Here is a 22,372-nt window from a genome sequence, read left to right as displayed (position 1 = left end):
GTCGACGATGGAGCATGCACACCTAAATAATGCCTATTCACTCTCGCCTTGAAAAGGTCTAAGTTATTAACGTTCTGGGAACAAGTCTAACGGCAGGGAATTCCACTCCATAGCCGTTCGCCATATAAATGTGGAAGCGTAACACTTCGTGTGAATCTTTGGGATATCCACTAGATAGGGCTGGAACCCAAGCCTACGTCTAGAAGATGGAATGAAATCGTGTAATTCCATCGCAGACTCTCCGTGATATATCCCGAAGAATATCGATAAGCAGGCAACTTTACGACGGTGTTCAAGGCTCTGCAGCTTCACCTCTACTAATTCCGAGTCATCAATTGGATCCAACGTGGCCAGTGGGTTATGCAGCGGAGCCATTCCAAAGGTGGCCGCAACTTTTAATTACCTACCTATATACTGCTGCTTAAGTGTTGAAAGAGTTACCCTCCGTTCTTTAGCTTTGAAGCATTTGTTGTATATAAGTAGGTACGTACTTTTACAATATTTTACACGGCGGCGTGCAGTTTTGAATTATATTGTACCTTTTCAAACGCAAATAAAACTCGTTACGACCGTCTTGCTATTGAATTTTAAGCATTACAATGCGGTTTTAAAATTTTAAATAACCGCTTTCAAGATTCCTTTGTTTTTACAACAAATAATTTGTATTTCTGAAACGGCGTTGCTTCACTGACGTCATTCATTATTTGCGTCGCGTTTATTTATCACTTAGTTATTCACAGCGCGAATTATAACATATCTCGTCTGATGAATTATTTTGTGCGTAAAACAAGTTGCGTAAATAAATAACAACGTGGACAATAGTTATTGATAGCGTTAGTGTTATGAAAACGGACGCCATGACCTTGGTAATTACCTCCAAAACGCGTGTTCTGACTTTATCATCCTTCGATAAGATATCATCGTCTTTAGACAAGCTGGCGTGATAACTTTTAATGTATCGAGCTATTATCTCTCAATTCGTACGTTCAACTCGACGTTGTGAAAATCTACATATACTTACTTATTATATTATGGCGAAATACAAACCGACAATCTAAGCAAATTGTAATATTACGGAGCTTGACCGCTTGAAACAAGAATGGCAGCGTTACGGAAAAAGATTTGAGGATAAAATTATCATAAATCTAATTACGTTTGAATTATTAACTCAAGTCAGTTTTGGAAATTTTGTAAGAGCTCTCCGATTTGTTAATATGTAAGAACACATGTTCTGAAGCAATTTATACGCGTGATTTGTTGCATCACGCGTATAACTTGAAAATAACAATGTTGCAACATAATATTTGCTAATAAATGGAGGCGATAAATAAACCAAGAGAAGTCTATGAGACATAGCATTCTTCTAACATATCACAACTAAAACCAAACTTAGTTTCATGTGCGACTTATGAAGATTGCGCAGTGTAAAGAACATTGTTAATTAATTCAGTTCCGTGTCAAGAAATAGCGGCATTGTAAACACTCGCACCCACTGTGAGTGAACGCTATCGGATAAAAAGATACCTGCAGATAAGTAGCTGTCACATCATGACGGCATTTCAGCGCTGTGTTGACAAAATGCCTTAGAAACCTCGTTGCGTAACTCAAAACGCATTAGTTACGCGTTAGTTAGGTATGATTTCAGCATAACGCAACATAAGTTACTCGCATATTATTATGCACATTGTAAAGCAGTTGTTGGTTGTAGAGCATAATGTAGTGAGTACTTTGCCACAACTGTTGCGACAGGACGGTAAAACCAAAAAGAAAAAAGAGGGAATGTAATGCAGTCATTTATCGAATTACATTACATTATATAGTTTGAAACCTCAAAGCTAGGTGAAGAGCCTGCCTCCTCCTGATAACTGCCTTCGTAGCCGAATGATTACTATGCCGGTCGCCACGCAGAGGGCCCGAAAAAACGCACCGATTGCGCTGAAATTTGGCACTTGGCCGCGTATGTGGGTTCACAGTAACAATCCGTGGTTGAAATTTTGATTTTTTTAAGATAGGCGCCGTATATTTTCTAGCGTCTAACATAAACATTCTCTTTGCACAGATCAAATTGTGTTAAATTAATGGCACTCGCGACGCAGGGTGTCCCTAGTGCGTGGCTATGAGTGTGTGAATTATTATGAGTTAACCCGCAAGGATGTGGACGCCTCCTTTTGCAGCGTGTGTCTGAGTAACTGATTTTAGCTTTTATCTGGGCTTGCCAATCCATCTGTTATTTATTATGTGGAATGTAAATAGACCTGAATAACACGGACAATATACACATTTCAGTTTAATTGATACAACGTATTCCTGCCACCAAGTAGTAATGTAAAAGGAATCTGGTACAAAACCATGCAGATTGAGCCTCCTGGGTTAAATTTTCAGCGCGCTTAGGCTGCGATCCGGACCCGTTCCATTAAACAAATTTTTGTATTTGATGCGGAGGATGAACTCACCGAATTGCGAAGTGTGTGGGATTCCTGAGGATGTACATCATTTGCTCATAGAGTGCGTTCGGACGGAGCCTATCAGCCTATCAGTGCGCGGTTATTTGCACAAGCTGGTTTCCGTACATTTCATGTTGGGTGGTTTCAATCTGTTTTGTCGGAGCCAACATGTAGCCGCGGAGATTTTGTATACTTATTTGGTTAGCTAGTATTTTGATTTATCTTAAGTGTTTTCTTGAGGTATTGTTTTGCTAATGGGGATGGCATGTTAAGTTACGATCAAATAAAGAGTTTAAAAAAAGTAGTAATGCGTTTAAGATGTTGGTAAATTACAGGCACATAGGACTTTTCAACTTATGCAGAGACATTAAAGAAAAAAAATATAAAAGCTGTTTTTACTGAAGCAAGGACAAAAAAACGCACACACATAAAACGCGCATCGAATACAGCAAAAAAAAATGCAGTGCAATGCCGTGTGAACGGGGGGTCAGGATGCTGGTGAAATTAGTGGCACATGGGACTTTTCAACTTATGTCTCAAGGTGACGGGTGCAGTGGCAGTAGCTCTCAGATTTGAGGCTCTGAATGGCACTGCAACTGTAATGGACAGGCGTGTCGCTTACCACCACAAGCACGATGTGTTCGACCCGTCACCTAGTATCATCATGAACCAATAACTACTCTAGAGGATTGCTAATCGTGATACAAGATGGCGTAATCGGGTGTTTAGTGCCTATTGGTACCTACACCAGATCGCGACGAGTAGCAAATAGCTATTTTTCATTGACAAGCTGCAATTTCAAATATCAAATGTCAAATGATTTATTCACCAAGACAACACAGTACATTGCCAAAAGGTAAGTCAAATTACAGAAAATACAGACTTAAATTATACAGGTATACATACTAGTAAAGTCTTAACAGATTTTTTTAAGAAAATGGATATTCACTTCGATTTCATTACATAAATGCTTTGATTTTATAAAAAGTGTGATTTTCAAAGTAAAGTTTTAATGTTTATTTGAATGTAGCCATTTCCAAGTCAGATACGCTAACTGGTAGTTTATTGAACACATTAGTTTTCATATTTACGCCCTGTTTTAACGTTTTTACTAATCTGGTTTTATTTGTTACTAGTTTATGTTTACTTCTCGTGTTATATGTATGTATGTCTGATATCTTCGCCATATCATTTTTTGTTTCATGTATCTCGAATAATGATCTGTATATATACAATGAAATTACAGTCATTATTCTATATTTGACAAAGTACTCTCTAGCAGATACACGTTTGTGAATACCTTTTTTTTAACGGGGGGAAATGTTTATAGATACCCCTGAGCCCAGGGAGATTCAGAGGTTATGTGTGAATACCTGCGATAATTCGTATTGCTCGCTTTTGCAAGACCAACACTCCTTCAATATCAGAAGAATTTCCCCAGGCAGTTAAAGCTTCTCTTATCAAAACTTCTCTAATTTCTAGTGATAACAAACAAACCACGTAGATGGCGCTTATTTTACAGATTCTTTCAATTTGTTTAGGATTAGCGCCATCTACCCATATTAGGAAGCGTTAATTTATAAATTGGTTAGTAATACACAGTGCCACCTATCGACTGGCATATTTGTCAATGTTCAGAAAATAATTTTGTCTCATGCATAATATTTCAGTAATATTACAAGGAAAAATAACTGACTTCTTATATTTCATATTAAAGAGGAATTAATTTACATCCACGGCCATTTACATAATATAAACTACTTCCCGGATATTGATCAGCGCCATCTAGGTATTAAACGGTCTAAAAATCTGTAGTGGAGATTAGCAGTCCCCTTGAGTTACTGGTTCATGTTAACATTAAAAAAATAATTATAATTAAGTATTCTATTTAGACTCACCCATAACCTTTTCAAAGTAGATGTGATGAATAGTAAGTATTGGTTATGCACACACAACTTCACTGAAATAATAAAGCAGAACTAATTTATATTCCTAATGATCTACATAGAGTTGGTGTTGAGCCAAAATGTAAATCACGTTGGGAGAATAATTTTATACATTAACTCAACATTTAAATGAACATTTTATAAATTTCATTAGTATGTAAATTATTGAATAAATATAATGATTAGAAGAAAAAAAAAACATATTTATGTCAACATATTTATGAACCGCGCCCTTGATGTAATAAGGCCACATCTGCAAAATGACAATTTTTCAGGAAAGAGGTGTAAAAACTCTTGTAACGAAATTACTCGATAACTTTTTATTCTTAAAAAGGAAAATTATAAAATTTCACTGACAGACGCCTGGTGTTAAGTAATAGCGCATTCCCATAATGTCGTGACAACAGATAGCCGTACAGTTTAAAGTGTCGTGACTTGCATATTTAAATGAAGTTGTTCACACATAGAACGATACGATTAACTGTCGTTCTCGACTTTTTTCACGTTACGACGACGGACTGTAGTGACAATGGAAAGAGCAAGAGTCCGACGATAAATAACATGGCAGGATAAAAATGTGACGACAGATAATCGCTGCTTCTAACGATTCTGTCGTGCAAACGACGAGGCGGCTGCTGTGAACCGATGAATTGTCGTCACGATCTAGTGGGAACAGCTAGACACAACAGTCGTTCAACGATAAAATAAACGTCTACGACACAGTCACGACAGATAGTCATGATAAGGGAACAGGCTAGACGCGACAGTCATCCAACTATAAATAAAACGTTACAACATAATGGGAACCCTTGACACGCCCCATAACAGTTGCAGTGCTACTCCGAGCATTAAACTGCAAAGATCTCAGGGGCACTATCTCTACGCCCGTCACTCTGAGACATAAGTTGACAAATCGCCTGTACCTGTAATTTCACCAGCACTCTTACCCTTCAAAACCGAACGCCGTAATGGTCACATTACTGTTTGGCGACAGAAATAGGTAAGGTGGCATTACTTGTCAACTTACGTCTCAGGATGATGGGCGCGGTGGCAACGCCCCTCAGAACTTTGGGATTTTAAACTCTGAGTCACTACACAACTTGTTCGGCCCGTCACTTGGTTTCATATAAAAAAATCCAATCTTAGGATTGCCATTCGCAGCAAATTACTAAGGAGTTATAAAATAATGAATGTCCATGTAGATATTAAGTAAATACAGCCAATAGAAAATAGAAAGAACTAGGAAGGAATATAGGGCAATAATCATTTTGAATTAATCCAAAACTTCTCAACACGGCATTCGTATCATAAAAACAAAGTATTAGAACGAAATAATAACCTTACATTTTATAAACGCAAAAAATTTCGACATTAAAATCATTTTAAATTGTGTGGGTTTATTACATCCGTTTATAAAGCAGATCGTTAGAATGTACCGCCATTTTCAAAGGACACCCTCCACATTAAACCAAACATTTCATCTTTTACTTTTATAGCAGCGTAACGGTTATAGTATAAAAATTCGTCTTCATTTTATTACACCTTTATAAATAGGTCAAAAAGGGATTTTATAAATTTATCCAGGTGAACTCCCAAAAACAATTGAGATGAAGATTTATAAACAGAAGCCAAAAGTTCCCAAAGTTATTTCTCGGGCCAGTGAAGTAGGACATCTGGTGTCCAAAACTTTCAGAGGTTGGATAATAGGTACAGGCCTTTTTCGGTGAATGGCAGATTCTGGAAACGGCAGATTCTGAAAATTACGGATTTGTACAATCAAACACAAATACAAAGCACTATAAATTGCATGTTTTACTTATGGACCAACTAATGCACAACTAGTTGTGTTATAACGTAAAATAGCCACAACTTAAGTTTCTCAACAGCGCCATGCCGCTTGCGATAAGCATGGTACAAATTCCCAAAGTGTCAATCTTGGTGCACCTAAATGATTTGTCAGTCTTGTTATGGTCTTGTTCCTTGTATTGTAATTATTGATATCGGCACAACATTATGTCGATTTACAGTTTGAATAGGTATCATACATTTTGTAACTATAACAAAAATTAAGATTGTTTGTCAGGCTAATAACTATTACACGCTAAAACAAAAAAATAGACATAACAGTGGACAGCTTCCAAAATATACTAATCAAATTGTGATCAGAAAAATCCGTCCAGAAAGTTCCTCACAAATATCTGGTAGTAGAAAAACGATGCCGACGTTTGGAAACTTTTTTGGCAAGCGATTCTCATTGGGTTCTTCAAGAAGTGTTTGGTAAAGTGAAGTAGGAACAGAATAACAGACTTGCTTGATTTATTTGAAAAGTTACGAATGTCAAGTGCCCAAGGACAACAGTAATGTACTTTTTGTTTTCTGAAATCAGTGAAGAGGGATATCTTGAATTTCGTGATTATTTATCTTTTTCTACTTTTTAATCTAAATTTAATCTAAAGAATGGAAAAAAATTGGTTTCCATACTCTAAGCAACAACCTTAGAGGATGGACACATACCATATCACAAAGGCGCTCTACTAACAGGACTAAAAAGTCCTGAACTGAAATTCTATGTCTATGGTACTCGCTACCGAACTGAAAAATTTAATCAGTTTTTTTTCTTATTTCCCTTGGGTTTTCGCGGTAAGCGTTTTAGCCACACTGTAGATAGAACTATAATGAGTTTCAAAAACAGAACGTTATATTTTTGATAATAAAGAGTCTCATTCTTCGAGTATATAACCAAAAATAGAGACGAAATAAGGGCTATACATTCCTGGTAACTCATCACTAATAAATATCAACTCTCGTTTGCACTGACATATAGACAGCGCCAACAACTGACCTGTCTATACGTCTCCAAGCGTCTCCGTATACCAAAAATATTCTGTAGTTATTGTAATCAAGATAATATCTCTAACAATGGCGTGCTATTCCATTCGGTGGTGTGGAGAAAAACAGCAAAACATCTAACTACAAAACAAATGGCATCAAATTTCATCGGTAATTAAAAATTAATTAAATAATTTTGCAATTTTCGGCCACTATAACAAAACTCAAGTTAACTGGTTGATTTGAAGTGAAACAATTGACGACACCCGTCAATTGTTTCGAACTCGGGTTGGCCAGTGAAAGCGCGGTTGTCACAGTAATGATATGGCAGAATAGTTTTCAGACAAATTAAATGACATTTCGTCTCTATTTCTGGTTATATACTCGAGGATTCGCTCTGGACCTTTTGGAGGGAAAAGTGTCGTTTTTATTTTGACTTTCAATTATTTTGTGAAATCTAGTTTAAAGTGGAATAGGATAGTGCTATTGTGCCTTAATCGAAGATTAAAACGCGAAATTATACGAATCTCGAAATAAAATACCCGTATCGGCCCGTTTTAAGGAATCCCGAGTCAATCCAAGCACGCCGCCTCAAATTGCCTATCCTCTTTGTAGCAGCCATAGATTTAGTATATATGGTGGCAGCCATATTTACAGAAACATATTTAAACTTCATGTTTAGGCTGATGGCTTTGCCAAAGCCTTAATAAATAAAAAATAAAAAAATTATATACTCGATGGTCTCATTAAACGCGTCACTGTGCACCTGTACAGAATAACGCCCCTACATTGGTGAAATTATTAAAATTCTAATTATTTTATTAAATAATTTCTCAAAATGTAACATAACAGGTACAAAGGCATTAACGTTTGGCAAAAACAACTTAAAATACTATTATAAGAGGCTCGTGGTCTAAACGCAGTGCTCGACTTTAAGAACCCTCATTATGCAACGATTGCATAAAATACTGCAGCAAGAGCCATACAACATATATTTTAACTTATTTACTTCACTTTTAACAGTTCTTATTTTCTTAATATTATGATTTCCACCAAAGTCATAATTAGTTATCTAAGGTAGACAGAAAACACGTACATAACGGTATGCCAAGTTACAAGTAAACTCAGTGTGTACATGATGAAAAAGAATCTCGACAACGAACAAAAACCACGCAATAAAAGACACGATAAAGCCAAACTTGAAGAACACCGAACACCACATGAAGGACAAACAAACAAATTACTTAGACGAATTTGTTTTCATTATGAACAGCAAAGTTGAATAAGTAAACAAAAAGAATATTGTAAACGGACTACAAAACCTTGAACGTGTCTGTCGACCTTACAGTCGTAAAAAAATCGCTTTGCAAGCCACTCCGCTTTATGACTACTCGCAAATATTATGGGAACAGTATCTGCTCCCATAAGGAAAACACGAAATCAGCTTACTACCGATATGAACGAGATGAGAATGAAACGTATCCAAACTTCACCTTGGATTTTATTACCATGTTTGGATGTGAAAATTAGCATATGTGCTGTAACGTTGAAGACTGACATCTGGTGACCACAGTTGGAAAGAGTGGAAAAATGTAGAGGAGTTAATCCGACCAGATCCAATGAAGGATGAACCGTGTTATAACAGCGCCTTGCGACCATTCTCTCATTTATTACAGTGTCAAGGTGAAACAACGTATGACAGAGCTCAATTTAGCGTTGTCGAATATAAACATCGAGTTTCGTTCTATCACGGGCTATGTCGATGGATATACTGAACTTGAGGAGCGCACCGTACGGGTATTTCCGAAACGGTCTTGTCCTCGATAAGAAAATCAATAAACCTTGAAATCTAGGTCTTCGGAGCTTCGAGTAATGGTAAAGATAGGATCATGTTAATTTAAAGTGGGAACTAAACAAAGTAAATGTGTGAGGTGTAAATATGTTGTTCCATTAGCACAAATTGACAATCTACCTGTTTGCTACCGCATTTAAAGAACAGTAATTGTTGGTAGTTCTTTTTCATTAGTGCAAGAGCAAGATTGTGCGGCAGTGGCCAAACAGGCCCACACACACGTAGAGATTGTAGAGCATGTTCGTGCGTACGTCAGAACGCTTTCTCACAATCTCAAGGTTGCGACAGGCAGTTGCGCATGCGAGAGACATTATCAGACGGCACACCCACTGACCAAGCGAGTATTACAATTTGGGAATACAACTCAAACCCAGAATCATAAGTCTAAATGTTTTACGCTAAAATGTGAAAAGTAAAAACCTTGCCGCCTGCAAATGACCATATTACTACTGACGTCTGTACAAAAAAGCAATAGTCTGAATCGCTAAAAACTGTAATAAAAATACTTATAAATAGGACAAAATAACCAACTTAAAAGTTACCATTTAATGATGACACATTGTCAGGACAACACGTATGTGTTGCGTTACGTAACAACACATCGTCTCTATATGTATGTAATTCATAGACGTACGATTATATAATAAGATCCTCTTTACACAAATTATTCGTTTCTAGCAATAGATATGATGGCACGTGTCAATTAGACCATGTTTCAAGCTAAGCGACCATTGTGTGCAATGGATAATGGTCCTACCGTCCCACAACCGAGGATCGCGTGTCAACTCAACCAACGACCAGGTATTAACTGCCAGCGATGTATATATTGTGCAAGATATTCAAACTTAATTACAAAATCTTTATAAACTTCCAAGGACGTATAAAATTATATACAAATACAAAGTGTAATAAAAATGGATACCAGAAAAGCAATAAAATGGAGTAACATTTAACAGCTTACATTCCTAGTTGCAAGTCCACGCAGATGACTCAAATCGTTATTTACCCAGCTCTACTTGTTCAAATGATTCAGCTGTCGGCATCAACACCTACTCGTACGCCGATTCATTCAACCCTGAATTTGATAAATTAAAACTAAAACCACATTAGCTACTCGTTTAGTAACGGGTATGTTCCTATAAAATATAGCAACTAAACTAGGATTTAAACATTCTGAATAGAATTTGGAAAATCATAATGTTCCACTTTTAAACGCATCAGACTCACCGTCACCGGTTTACATTAGACAAATAAATACTATTGTAGGTAAAACAAAACCCGCAGGGTTCTGATAATAAATCTCTAGACAAAATATGAATTCGCAAACCTAGCAACCGCCATTTATGTACAATTTTGAATAGGCCCAAAAAGCAGAATTACTAGAAATAATTATATGACTACATATGGTTAATGTAACTAAAAAAGTTTCAGTAAATTATATTTAAGATTATTGTAACTAAAAAAGGGTCTATAAATTATATTTAAAGCTTCAATTGCCCGATATTGCGCTTAAAGTGTAAAAAATTGAATTTGGTCCAAAAACGGAGTAACGAGGTTTTGAAATTTACCCGACTATATTTAGTACGCCTGGGAGAGTAACTGACACGCCCAAATGTGCAAGTCTTAGTAGGTAACAATAAATATGTAGAACAGATGCAAATATGTAAAATAAAATGTAAATATTTGCCTTACCTTATATTACATAAAATTTTTATGTAATATAAGGTAAGGCTCCCATGTGAAGAGTCAAATATTATGATTCTGAACGCAATGCTTGTTGATACTAAAAAGTTGAAATTAAACATCTACCACCTTCATAAGTTTCTTAAAAATAAGTTACATGGGTCAGCCCAAAAGTAACCAATGGAACAGTTGAAGTAAAAGTGCACAGTTCTGGAACTATAACTTCATTGGATGTGGGCTTGAAATCACTCTTAAACAATCCTTTGTCTGAGAGCGATGATGAAGAGTACACTCCACCGAGCATTCCACTTTATTAGGAAGCGGCATATTAACGCGCCAGCCGCACCACGCGCCGCCGCCGTGCTCTGCCAAACGTGAGAACCCGACTAAAGGCAAGCGATGCACCATTTCCCCACATATTCTATCTATGTTACATTATCCGCAATATACCAAGATAATGTGCAAGGCAAACCATGGTGCCAAATATTGAGCGATAAAATACTTTCAAGAAGTCGCCACTTTACACTATAACACGGCAACATTAATCAAATGTCAACTTTATGACATTAATATTGGCTTCCCAGGTTGTAGAAATCGTCTATACATAAAGAGTGATATAAAATTAAACAAAATTATACTGTTACATCGATATTTTTAATTTCATCGTAATTTTATGGAAGATCAATACATGGTGACAAATAATTACTGAAATTAACTGACTTTTTACACTTGAATTTTCAAGACTATAGGCACTCGATATTTAATAGATCTATACGTGAACATTTTAATTATAATACGCACAGATATAAAAAGACGACTTCGCAAATACACATACTGTCACACAAATTTTTATAATATCCAAAATGGCTTAAAATGTTCACATTAGAACGTCCACATTGTGTCAATGAGCAAGTAGTGAGGCTACTGGAATGAAATTCTGCGGGTACCAAAGCTCTGATATCAAATCTCCTAATTACCGGGGGACACAATCACTCTAGAGTTATATACAATGACAGTAACAAAGGGTACACCTCAGAAATTCCTTATTATTTGTTCTTATTTATTAAATACATTACTTGTAACAAAATAAGGGTTGCATTAAGTCTACAACATCGGCGATTACGCAAGAGGACGAGAATTCTCAATTCAAAATACTTCGAACATCTTGTTTAAACAATGTCCAAATGGTGAATTCAGTTCTAGTCTTACAAAAACGTATGATTATAGTTTAGTTGAATAAAACAATGGATATTCTCATTGAAAAACTAACTCGGTAGAACAATGGTTCGAAAGCGATCTGAGAAGCAATTCCAAGCTTCACATCATTGAAAACCTATCAAAGTAACAGTTGCTCGAAAGTATACACTCTTGTCGCTTATTCCGATTCATTTAGCTTACTCTTGTAAAACTTCAAAAGAAACTAACTATACTTAATCAATCTAAAATGTATTCTAGTAAAAATTCTAAAGCGTTGGACACCGAACTTGTTTCGTACACAACTTTAGAATGCCGCAATGAAGATATTCATAAGGTGGAAGTGACTAGCTACTTATTAAGGATTGATTGATTCGATTGATACTTCGAGAAATTACACACAAGATACTAAGAAAAGTGCCATTCATTTAAATTTTAAATATGCCTGCGCATGTCAAACTGCAGCCCGTTAATCAATCACTTTGGTAACAAAAATAGAGATAATTATCACGACCACTTTAATCAGACTTTGGTTGCCAATACAGTCAAGCAACTTTAACTACTTATGCACAGACACGTTAAAATTTGGAAAAGAAATTAGCAACACTAAGTGCCCTTCATTGATGTGTTACAATACAAAACTATACCACAATAATTATGTATGACTAAATTTGAAAACTATAATTTATGTACGTACAAAGAAAAGGTTGATACTTCCGGATATAGTTATGGCACCAAATAACGATAGAAATAACGAAAAACATTTTAGTAGGACTACAAAGTCATATTTAGGATCCAGACTTCACCAGTTAAGACATTGTTAGCAAGGGTAAAAATTGAGTGATCAATTTATTAAATTCGAAAGAATTAAATAATATAAATACACAGGCAAGTAAATGTTTGCTAAATAGGGAGGTTTGGTCAAATTTTAAACAGGATTTTTGATGGACATTAATTGCACAAATTTTACTAAGGTTATTACAATATAATTTACAAGAGGTAAGAGTTACACAACTTGATATGATTCCGTACAATTTCCTAAATTATGGACTGTGGACTGTACTGAGTGTGTGTTATAGAAGTCATATATCAGTAATACAAGAAACGTGCAAATTGGTTCTGTAACCATCCCAGGATATTCAACCTAATGACTATTACCACAGACGCGCACAATGTCTCCACAATGTAAAATGCACTACAAATAACTAGATATTTATTTGTACAGCCTGGATTCAAAGTCCTACATCTAACAGCTAACAAACTTTATAATAAACATGTCCAGTTTTAGTACTCCACACGCCAGACAATTATAGGACAGAAGTAACAGAATTGCGAATATTAAATTTATACTTATTGATAACATCAGTCTCAATGACAAGATATCGCCATAATGGCATTTTAAGAGATTTACTACTAAGAACATAAACATATTCCTATGCGTAATTGGAAATATTCCACACTCATAAAAATTCTCTCTTTTAATTCAATTTGTGCTTGATTTGTCGAAATGTCACACATCAACACGTTCCAAACTTTTACCGCATTACACATTGAAATATGTTTAGGAATATTAAAAATTTATTGCTTTAAAAAACTGATGCTAACAATAAGTCCCAGATTAGAGCTACATGTTGCCATAGCCACACAAGCCTAGCCGTAATGGACTGCGAAGGCAGCTAGTATTGAACCTTTCACAGTAAATGTATGATACGCTACAAAATAAGGAACTATACAAATTAACTACACTTAAATCCAAACAAATCCTTACATCAGATCACAAACACATAAGTCAAATTGCACAAGAGTGAACACAACTACATTCAAATACAATAAATTAATCTCTTCAACAATTTGATGTAGTTATTGTTCCTTAAATAAAATATCAATCAACTTATACAACAATATACCTATAAATATAAACCGATAACGAAATGTCAAAATGATTAAAACATAAGTAATATGTATAACATTCCATCAAAATAAGTATTTTAGGAAATTCAATAAATTGACTAAAATTTAGTGTTTGAAATAGCTCTAAATCAATGGTTAAGTGATGTTTAGATAACATTCTAAATTTGAGTTTGACTGTGAATTAATTAATCTTAAAAGCAATAAGTAATATTTGATCAGTAGTATTCATTACATGATTTACAAAGTTTATCAATTTAATAAAAACAATAAAAATACTATAATATTAAATAAAGCTTACCACACCCCAACACTATAAACAGCAAACTACAACATAGTGAAAGTAAACAATTTGAAATGACATTGAGTGGTCATAGTGCTTGGGTAGTAACATGACGGGAATATCACCAGAACAAGGATCACTTAGCTTCCTCTATCTGCTCTATGTTATGTCAACTTGAAAGGGCACTAAGCAAATGAACGCCACCGAAATATCGGAAATCAGTTCTACGATCGTCGCGCCGACACTCCAAGGGTGTGCGGGGTGCGGGCCCGGGCGCGCTCAGCGTCTTTGGTCACCCGGAGCCACAGCAAAGACATGCACTCTTCACCTTTCCACGACATTGTCACGGAAGATTCACTAATACAAAAACCTACTCACGGGAGAATCCGCGCGCAGGCACCAGGTGCGCGCTCAGAACTCGGCAAACTCCTTCGCACACTTTTCTGTTGACGAGATACGTAGCGCCTCTTCTTCATAGTCATCGAAGTTGCTGGTGTCGCCTGGGCCCTTACAACGCGGGATGAACGGCGCCTCGATCTTCTTCTGGAAGACAGCGATCCAGTCGGTACTAGCGAACCACTTGTGCCCTTTAATGTCGTTTACACCCGCCTTCAGGTTTCCGTAACGCTTTGTCAAATCGACTTGCAGCAAATTACGTAGAAGGTCCTTTAGATCCGAACCAAAATGAGACGGGAACCGGACTTTGCCCGACACGATTTTCTCATAGATCTGGATGGGCTGATCTGCGAAGAACGGTGGATATCCAGCAGCCATTTCGTACACAAGAACTCCTAGCGCCCACCAATCGACAGCCTTGTTGTAACCTTTGGAAAGGATAATTTCGGGTGCGAGGTACTCGGGCGTACCGCACAGCGTCCACGTACGGCCCTTGACACGCTTCGCGAATCCAAAATCGGTAACTTTGAGGTAGCCCTGCGAGTCTATGAGTAGGTTTTCAGGTTTCAGGTCCCGGTAAATGAGGTCCAGGTAATGCAGATACTCGAAGGCGAGCACAATTTGTGCCGCATAGAACCGCGAATGCGGCTCCGAGAAACGGCCCACCTTGCGTAAGTGGGAAAACATTTCTCCACCAGGAACATACTCCAGCACCATGTACAGGTTCGAGTTATCTTTAAAGTGGAACTTGAGGCTCACCAAAAAGGGAAAATTGATAGCTTGAAGGATTCTTTTCTCGTTTAATGTATGCTCTACTTGTTTGAGTTTTACCACTTTCTGCTTATCTAATATTTTCATAGCATAATATTCTTTTGTCGGTTTGTGTTGGACTATCATGACTCGGCCGAACGAGCCCGTGCCGAGGGTCTTTATTCTTTCGAAATCGTTCAATCCGGCGGTGTTGGTAGGATTCTTCTTCCATTTCTCCTCGAAGTCCTCCTTGGCCTGATCGAGGAACTCCTTGACGCTTTCGGCGGCGTCCACCTTTTTGTTGGCGGTGGCAGCATTGTTGCCCATGGCTCACACCACAAACTAGTCCACAGCCTCGATTTGCCGTTATTACAGGCCGCCTTGTTGCACTAATCGATGCCTGCTGCCCGACCGAGAAACGGGGCAGGTCAACACAAACCGATCTCAAACACATACATTTCTTAGTTTTAGATCACGATCACACGTCACAAACGACACTCGACGCGGTCACACATTGACACTGTAACTTTTGATACGATAAATCCGTAAAAATTTTCGTCACATTCACAAGAATAAAATGGCTTCCACGACCGGACTCGATCGACAGAGCGAGATCGAGCGAACGATTTGTTCACGGGTGGCGGTCAATTATACCAGTGTTGCCAATTTAGCTACAATATACTACTACACTTGAACCACAAATATCTACCAAGTAGTGATGTTGTAGCAATTGTAAATGATACAGTTCTTTCTCACATTATAGAAAACAAACATAAAATTTAAGGAAACAAATATCTTAATTAAATATTATATTTCAAAAGTTAGAATCTTGAATAATGATTATAATCATATAAACTTTATGCCATCTAAGATAAGAAAAGTCCAAAGTATTAAGCATGATGTACTCTTTACTGTACAACGTAGATATATATCAATTCATAGGTCACAGTGTTGAATATACCACAAAGACTGTATAAAAAAGACAAGGTTAAATGAACAAGTATTACAGTACATAATATTTCACTTATAGTCATAGCAATCACGTCATGGAAACCAACAACTTTAACATAAAATGCGAACCAACTAGAGTTGCAAAGAATATTTAGTTATTATTAGCTATTCGGTTTATTCGGCCAGTTTTTTGCTATTCGTCTGAAAGTCTCCAAGCAAAATAAAGAAAAAGAAAAAGTACGTCACGTAACTTTTATTAATACTGAACACACATCGTAACTTCGCGAAAGTTTAATAATTTATATAAAAGATCAAAGAAAATGCAACGTAACTTAGTCATGTTTTGTACGAGATAAAAAAGGTATCATATCAAATGAAAACTATCAACTTATATGTACTTTACTCATGACTAACTGTTCAATGAGTCAAGAGTAAAGTACATCATTACTTATAGTACCATTATTTGCAAACCAAACTAAAATTAAATGTTTGAAAGTTAATCAAACTTAAGTGAAATAAACAATTATTGCCTTTCATTAAGAAGTCATGAATTTAAATGATAGTAGTACTTTTTTTGTATCACTGTATTGTACATGAAAAAAAATTCATGTATATTATAATATATTTTGCCCATTTTCGTATGCCGCTAATTAGGCAAAATAGTTATGCTTTAAATAACATAATGAAATATAATATCTTTATAACATTACTGTTTTATTATAATAGCAGATAGTTACAATCATGACAACCTTAGGTACGACGTTATTATATTAACCTATAAGTCTCATTGCGGAATACACGACAAACACTATGTAATCAAAATATCCAAACGTAAATTTATCTCACTATTTGTTATTTTTTTACCCGATTCAATATTTAAATATTTTTCATTTTTTACAGTACCAAGCCAATGATTGTGGAAATGAATCCTGATGTGATAGCCGTTAAAATAAAAATGGTCGTTACCGGATCGTCGTTACCGGATCAACTGTTGACAAATAAATCAATAACACTGCAACACACTACTTTCTTATCATTAATGTGGTTCAATTGAATTATTCACTCACTAATTTGGCAAATCTACCACACCCCGTACAGTTTAGTTACATTACAACACTGAACATTTAATTTTAAAAACTGCTCACAGGTGGCAGCACTTGCCGTTGCGTGTTGCGCAGTCGATCTGGCATGCGTGCGCTGTTTCCATAGAATCTATGTATCTGTCTATAGCTAAACGGGACTATTGTCTGTAGTATTATGGGTAGATTTACTGTGCTTTTATCGGATAATAGGTATAGTTACCAATAGATAATATTACTTTACTACTGCCTATAAGTTTACGCCACCTACATAATAATAATGTGCCCTCTTTATAGAAGGCTCGTCTCGTACTATAGTGCCGTACCTACCCAGCAGTGTAGAGTTCAGTAAGCTAGCTATCTATGCACCGAATACTGTCCTTAATGTAAGATACATACCTACTTACTACATACACGCTGTGCTGGCGTAACTAACTCGTAATCAAACTCAAAATTATTTCTTTAAAGCCATTGAAACAGCTTTGTTTTGTTTTTAAATTTCATCTGCGCAATAGTTTCACGAATATCTTAAATTGTTTATTCTTTAAAAGATAATTGAAGTGAAATAAACAATCTTAACTATAAAAACTTAGTTTATTAATTATTTTATTACCTCAAAAATTTAAATTACATCCATTTCAGTTAATTCTTTTGCAAGTTGTTTGTGTAAAACCTTTGCGAGTTGAACGCTCTGGGAAAGTTGGCACACTAGAAAATTAACTGTAGGCCTGTACATGATGATCTTATACCCTAGGTGAATATTCAATAATTTTGTTGGTCTCAATAACCGGAAGAAGTCTATGTAAACGGCCTGATCTAGGGTCAGGATCTGACTGAATAAGATCCGTGTGCGGGCTTGCTTGCACATGTAATAAATGCCCTTCCCATATAACCAAGATATTGATAGAGAGGGGCACTATAAACAAAACTTAGGTAGAAAGATTAATGTAGCCTGCGCTCAATAAGTAAAATAGATGTTACAGTGATTTTACGTATATTTTAAGGTCTTGTACTGTTAGCTATTACATATTTTTCAGGTTCTGTAGTCAAATTAAGAACCCTTAGGGCGCGTTCCCACTATGTCGTCACGTTTTATTATCGTTCGACGACTGTCGTGTCTAGCCTGTTCCCATATCACGACTATCTGTCGTGGACGTTTTTTTATCGTTGAACGACGGTCGTGACTAGCTGTTCCCACTACATCGTGACGACAATTTATCGTTTCACGACAGCCTCCTTGTCGTTTGCACGACAGAATCGTTTAATGCCCTGCAATCGCTTCTGTTCTTTTGGAAGGCGGTAGTGTGTGTTCGCTCGAAATGGATGAAGACGAAATTTTAATAATGTATTACTTTTAAAAAATGCGGAAGAGGAAGCAAACAAATAAAAGAAAGTTTTGGGTACATCCAATGCTACTAAAATGAATTCCATTAGGGTTATGCCAAACGATTATTGATGAACTGAAAAATGATGATAGAAAGTTTTGGGACTATTCAAGAATGACAATTTCCACATTTAATAGTCAATGACACGTTAATAACACGACTTGCAGAGCACATTACAAAAGAATACACAATGTATAATTAAATTTGAACAAAACTCAATTCACAACAAATATTTAGACGTAACTAGTTTTTGCCCTTAATTTCGGGTTTTAACCCAATTTAAACACGGCGTTAACAATGCGCCGGGTTAAAACCCGGGCGCATGCCCATATCAGGCTACGACCCAACGCTACTGCAAAGCGAGCAGAGCGAGAGAGTGGAGAGCAGGGAGCAGAATACGTGCGGACAGCAATAAATAAAACGTGATGACAATAGGAGCTGCGACAATCTGTCGTCACGTTTTTATCGTGACGTTTTTTTATCGTCTGACGACTGTCGTTCTAGCTGTTCCCACTGTGACGACAGTTTGTCGTTGTAACGATAAAAAATCGTGAACGACAGTTAATCGTGTCGTGCTATATGTGAACAACTTCATTTAAATATACAAGCCACGACACTGTAAACTGCACGACAATCTGTCGTCACGACATAGTGGGAACGCGCCCTTACAGATTCGTATGGTTTCGTTATGTCTGTTACACCTATTGTCATAATATTAGGTGGGAATGTGTTATATTGATAAATTACTAACGGAAATGAGAAAAAAAACAAAACTAAAATGTTTTGTGAACCCATACAACATAAAGGATACACCCCATTGGATATTAGAGCCTATGCACACGGCGTATTTTATACGCGCCGTAAACGCGCGTAATCCGCGTGTAATACGCGCGTCGTGAATCCACTCTCCACGTAGTTTACACTTAGAATTTCAAGTAATTGCTTCATTTCAAAAAACCAACTGAAATTAACAAACAAAAGTAAAATTAAAATTATCTTTTCTCAAAATGCGCGGTACGCGCAGACGCGCGTATGCTTTTACGGCGCGTACAAAATACGCCGTGTGCATAGGCTCATAAATAGGTCTTACCAAACGCCACTAAAACGTGTTTTGGACGTCGTGTGCAATCAAGTGCATTATCAAGTTAGAAACTTTGGATTTCGGAGTTGAGTTGAATTTAAAGTGTCAATCTTCACATATTATTCTGTAAGTTAAAAGCTCCAGTTTCGAGACATTTGCTGTCAAAACTTCAACGCCATAACTTTCGATTTGATTATTTTTGCAATATAAATAAAAAATCGGTTCACAAATGTCGGTATAATTACGTAACATAGATTTCGCGTAACACACAAAAAAATAATTGAGAAATTTTTTATTCTGTTGCTGTTATCAGATTATGATTTTATGTGATTAATAATAACGTTATGATAGAAAGTAAGGTCAGCTATATAATATACTTATGTACAGTCATCGACATCAGAGCCTGTACTGTAGTGAAGTGTATAATTCAAGAGCACTACTGTACTGTACAGTCAAGAGCACAACCAGCTTTACATTTTGTACTTTGGACCTTTTATCGTCCAATTTAAATGTTACGCGTCAAGCTTTTTATGTTCTTTGCCCCTGTACAAACTATGAAAATTTCTCAGTGAAAATTGAACCTTACTTCATTTGCATAGTGTTAAAACTTGCAATAACCAACAGTAGTGTTTAAGGTGAATTTTAGTCGAGCGCGAGCGTACATACATTAAAACACCTACACACTCCCCATAATGCTGGGATTTATTGAAACATGTACTTCAGTAAAACGCGTATTTTCCTATTGGAATTTAGCACACGTATCTTACCTATTGAACCAACGTTTGTGTGCACAGTTGTACCGTAAAGAAATGACTCATTCAGACAACTAATGCACTCACTAGTTGCAACGGAGTCATATGACGATAAATAACTGTCATTGATTATCTTTACGAGAATTTATAGTACTAGGCTATAGTACGTACTAATTAGACCTTGTCTGCCATAAACGCAACATCACGTTTACTATTCTATTCTCCTTACCTTCCTAATTCGCCTTTCTAGGCGCAAAGGCAGGACATAATATCATATAATACATCTAACAATACGAAGTGTAATACTTAAGTATTTGGTACTTACCTACGAATAAATCCTAGATCTACGCATCAACGTCATATAATACCTACTACATACGGACTCTAAGCTCATACATGAAAAAACTTAGCAAGAATGGCCGTGGAAAATCATTAAACAGCACGCGTGGCTGCATCTAATCTACCTGCTACACCAGCTCACCGACCGGGCGGTTCTGGTTGACGAATTCATATTCTGACGAAATTAACAACCAGGCAGTGCCAAGATTTCTTTTGAAAGCCAACGACCTACACGTCATCAACGTTACATTTTACACCTCATTCATCTGCCAATTTCTACATTTAATACCAATAAAGTTCAATATCGTACAGCACGACTTCATAAAGTTATCGTTGTTTTCTTGTATTCCGCTCGGGTTGATGGTTTTCTGGCGAAGCAAGAGGTGAACCGAATTACACCTACGTGGAGGAAAACGAACGTATGCTCATTGTAATTTATGTCATTTACTTACCTCTTAAAAAACCAGACAATTGCGTTAAAAAATAAGTTACTTAAGTAAATAAGAGCAAACAAAGTAGATAAATATAATAATAATAAATAATAATAACGCACACACTGAAACCCTGCGTCGCGGGTGCTATGGACACACACATAGACAACCACAAATTACACCCTAACTCACGAGAGAAATAAATGTAGGCCATATAAATATTTCTCCCGGCCCGGGAATCGAAACTGGGACCTCTGCGTGGCAGTCCGGCATGGTAACCGTTCGGCCACCGAGGCAGTCCAAGTGCATGTTGTGCAAAGCATTACTCTTATTCTTTACAATACCATACAATATAACCTTAATCATGCCTATAGTACAGTAGAGCGCAAAAATTTACACGACCATAGTACGAGTTTCTTTACAAAATAAGGTAACTCTTCGAAAGTCAGGTGCAGCGATAAATAGGTTTCAATGACAATAATAAAATTAATTTTAAATATTCTTGACACTTGTGATATAATACGTACACGTATAATTATTAAATATTTGTAATATATTCATATATTTCAATATAAATTATGGAAAATATTCGAGGATAAATATGAAACAGTATAATATCCAATACTTTCATACAATATAGGTATAATCCTACTAATAAAAACCGTTAACGACCATTTAAAAGGAAAATTAACAATTACATTATTTTTTAATTATTTTCGTATGTTTATTTGGTGGACAATTCGCTGTTCATTTACTAAAATGGTCGTTAATTCCTATCCGGTTTGTGACCTTCATTTACTGATAAAATACTTGGAAACAAGAGTCTTCATGTAAACTTGAATATATGCTTGTGCTATACAGGCCTAATATATTATAGTTGCTACCTCGGTTAGTAATTTGTTGACAAAACAGATCAACGTTCCTAAAACATCAAAGTTCTTTCCCTAACAAGTTGTTTTTGTAACTGAAAAAAGATTTAAGTTTATTATGTTTTGCGGAACTATAATTCTGTCTTATTTTTATACAAAATGTAGTCTCACACGGCCGAGTGACTTTAACTCTAGAACCA

The 22,372-nt window shown here is 36.3% G+C and overlaps 1 protein-coding gene across 1 annotated transcript; it reads right to left on the bottom strand.

The window, feature by feature from the left end:
- Positions 1-13,651: 13,651 nt before the first annotated feature.
- LOC113229466 (cAMP-dependent protein kinase catalytic subunit) lies at positions 13,652-15,924 on the bottom strand. Its single transcript, XM_026463062.1, has one exon. It carries the CDS (start codon positions 15,610-15,612, stop codon positions 14,551-14,553), a length of 1,062 nt encoding a protein of 353 aa, XP_026318847.1. The 5' UTR covers positions 15,613-15,924; the 3' UTR covers positions 13,652-14,550.
- Positions 15,925-22,372: the final 6,448 nt, after the last annotated feature.

This window comes from Hyposmocoma kahamanoa, unplaced genomic scaffold (genome assembly GCF_003589595.1).
Source record: "Hyposmocoma kahamanoa isolate Upper Pololo Valley unplaced genomic scaffold, ASM358959v1 62, whole genome shotgun sequence".
NCBI classification, from domain to species: domain Eukaryota; kingdom Metazoa; phylum Arthropoda; class Insecta; order Lepidoptera; family Cosmopterigidae; genus Hyposmocoma; species Hyposmocoma kahamanoa.
The sequence above is the reverse complement of the archived record's forward strand: the minus strand, read 5'-3'. Positions and strand labels throughout refer to the sequence as shown.

What these genes read in the sequence shown, in the direction of transcription:
- LOC113229466 (XM_026463062.1), bottom strand. Translation starts at nt 15,612, where the DNA reads ATGGGCAACAATGCTGCCACCGCCAACAAAAAGGTGGACGCCGCCGAA.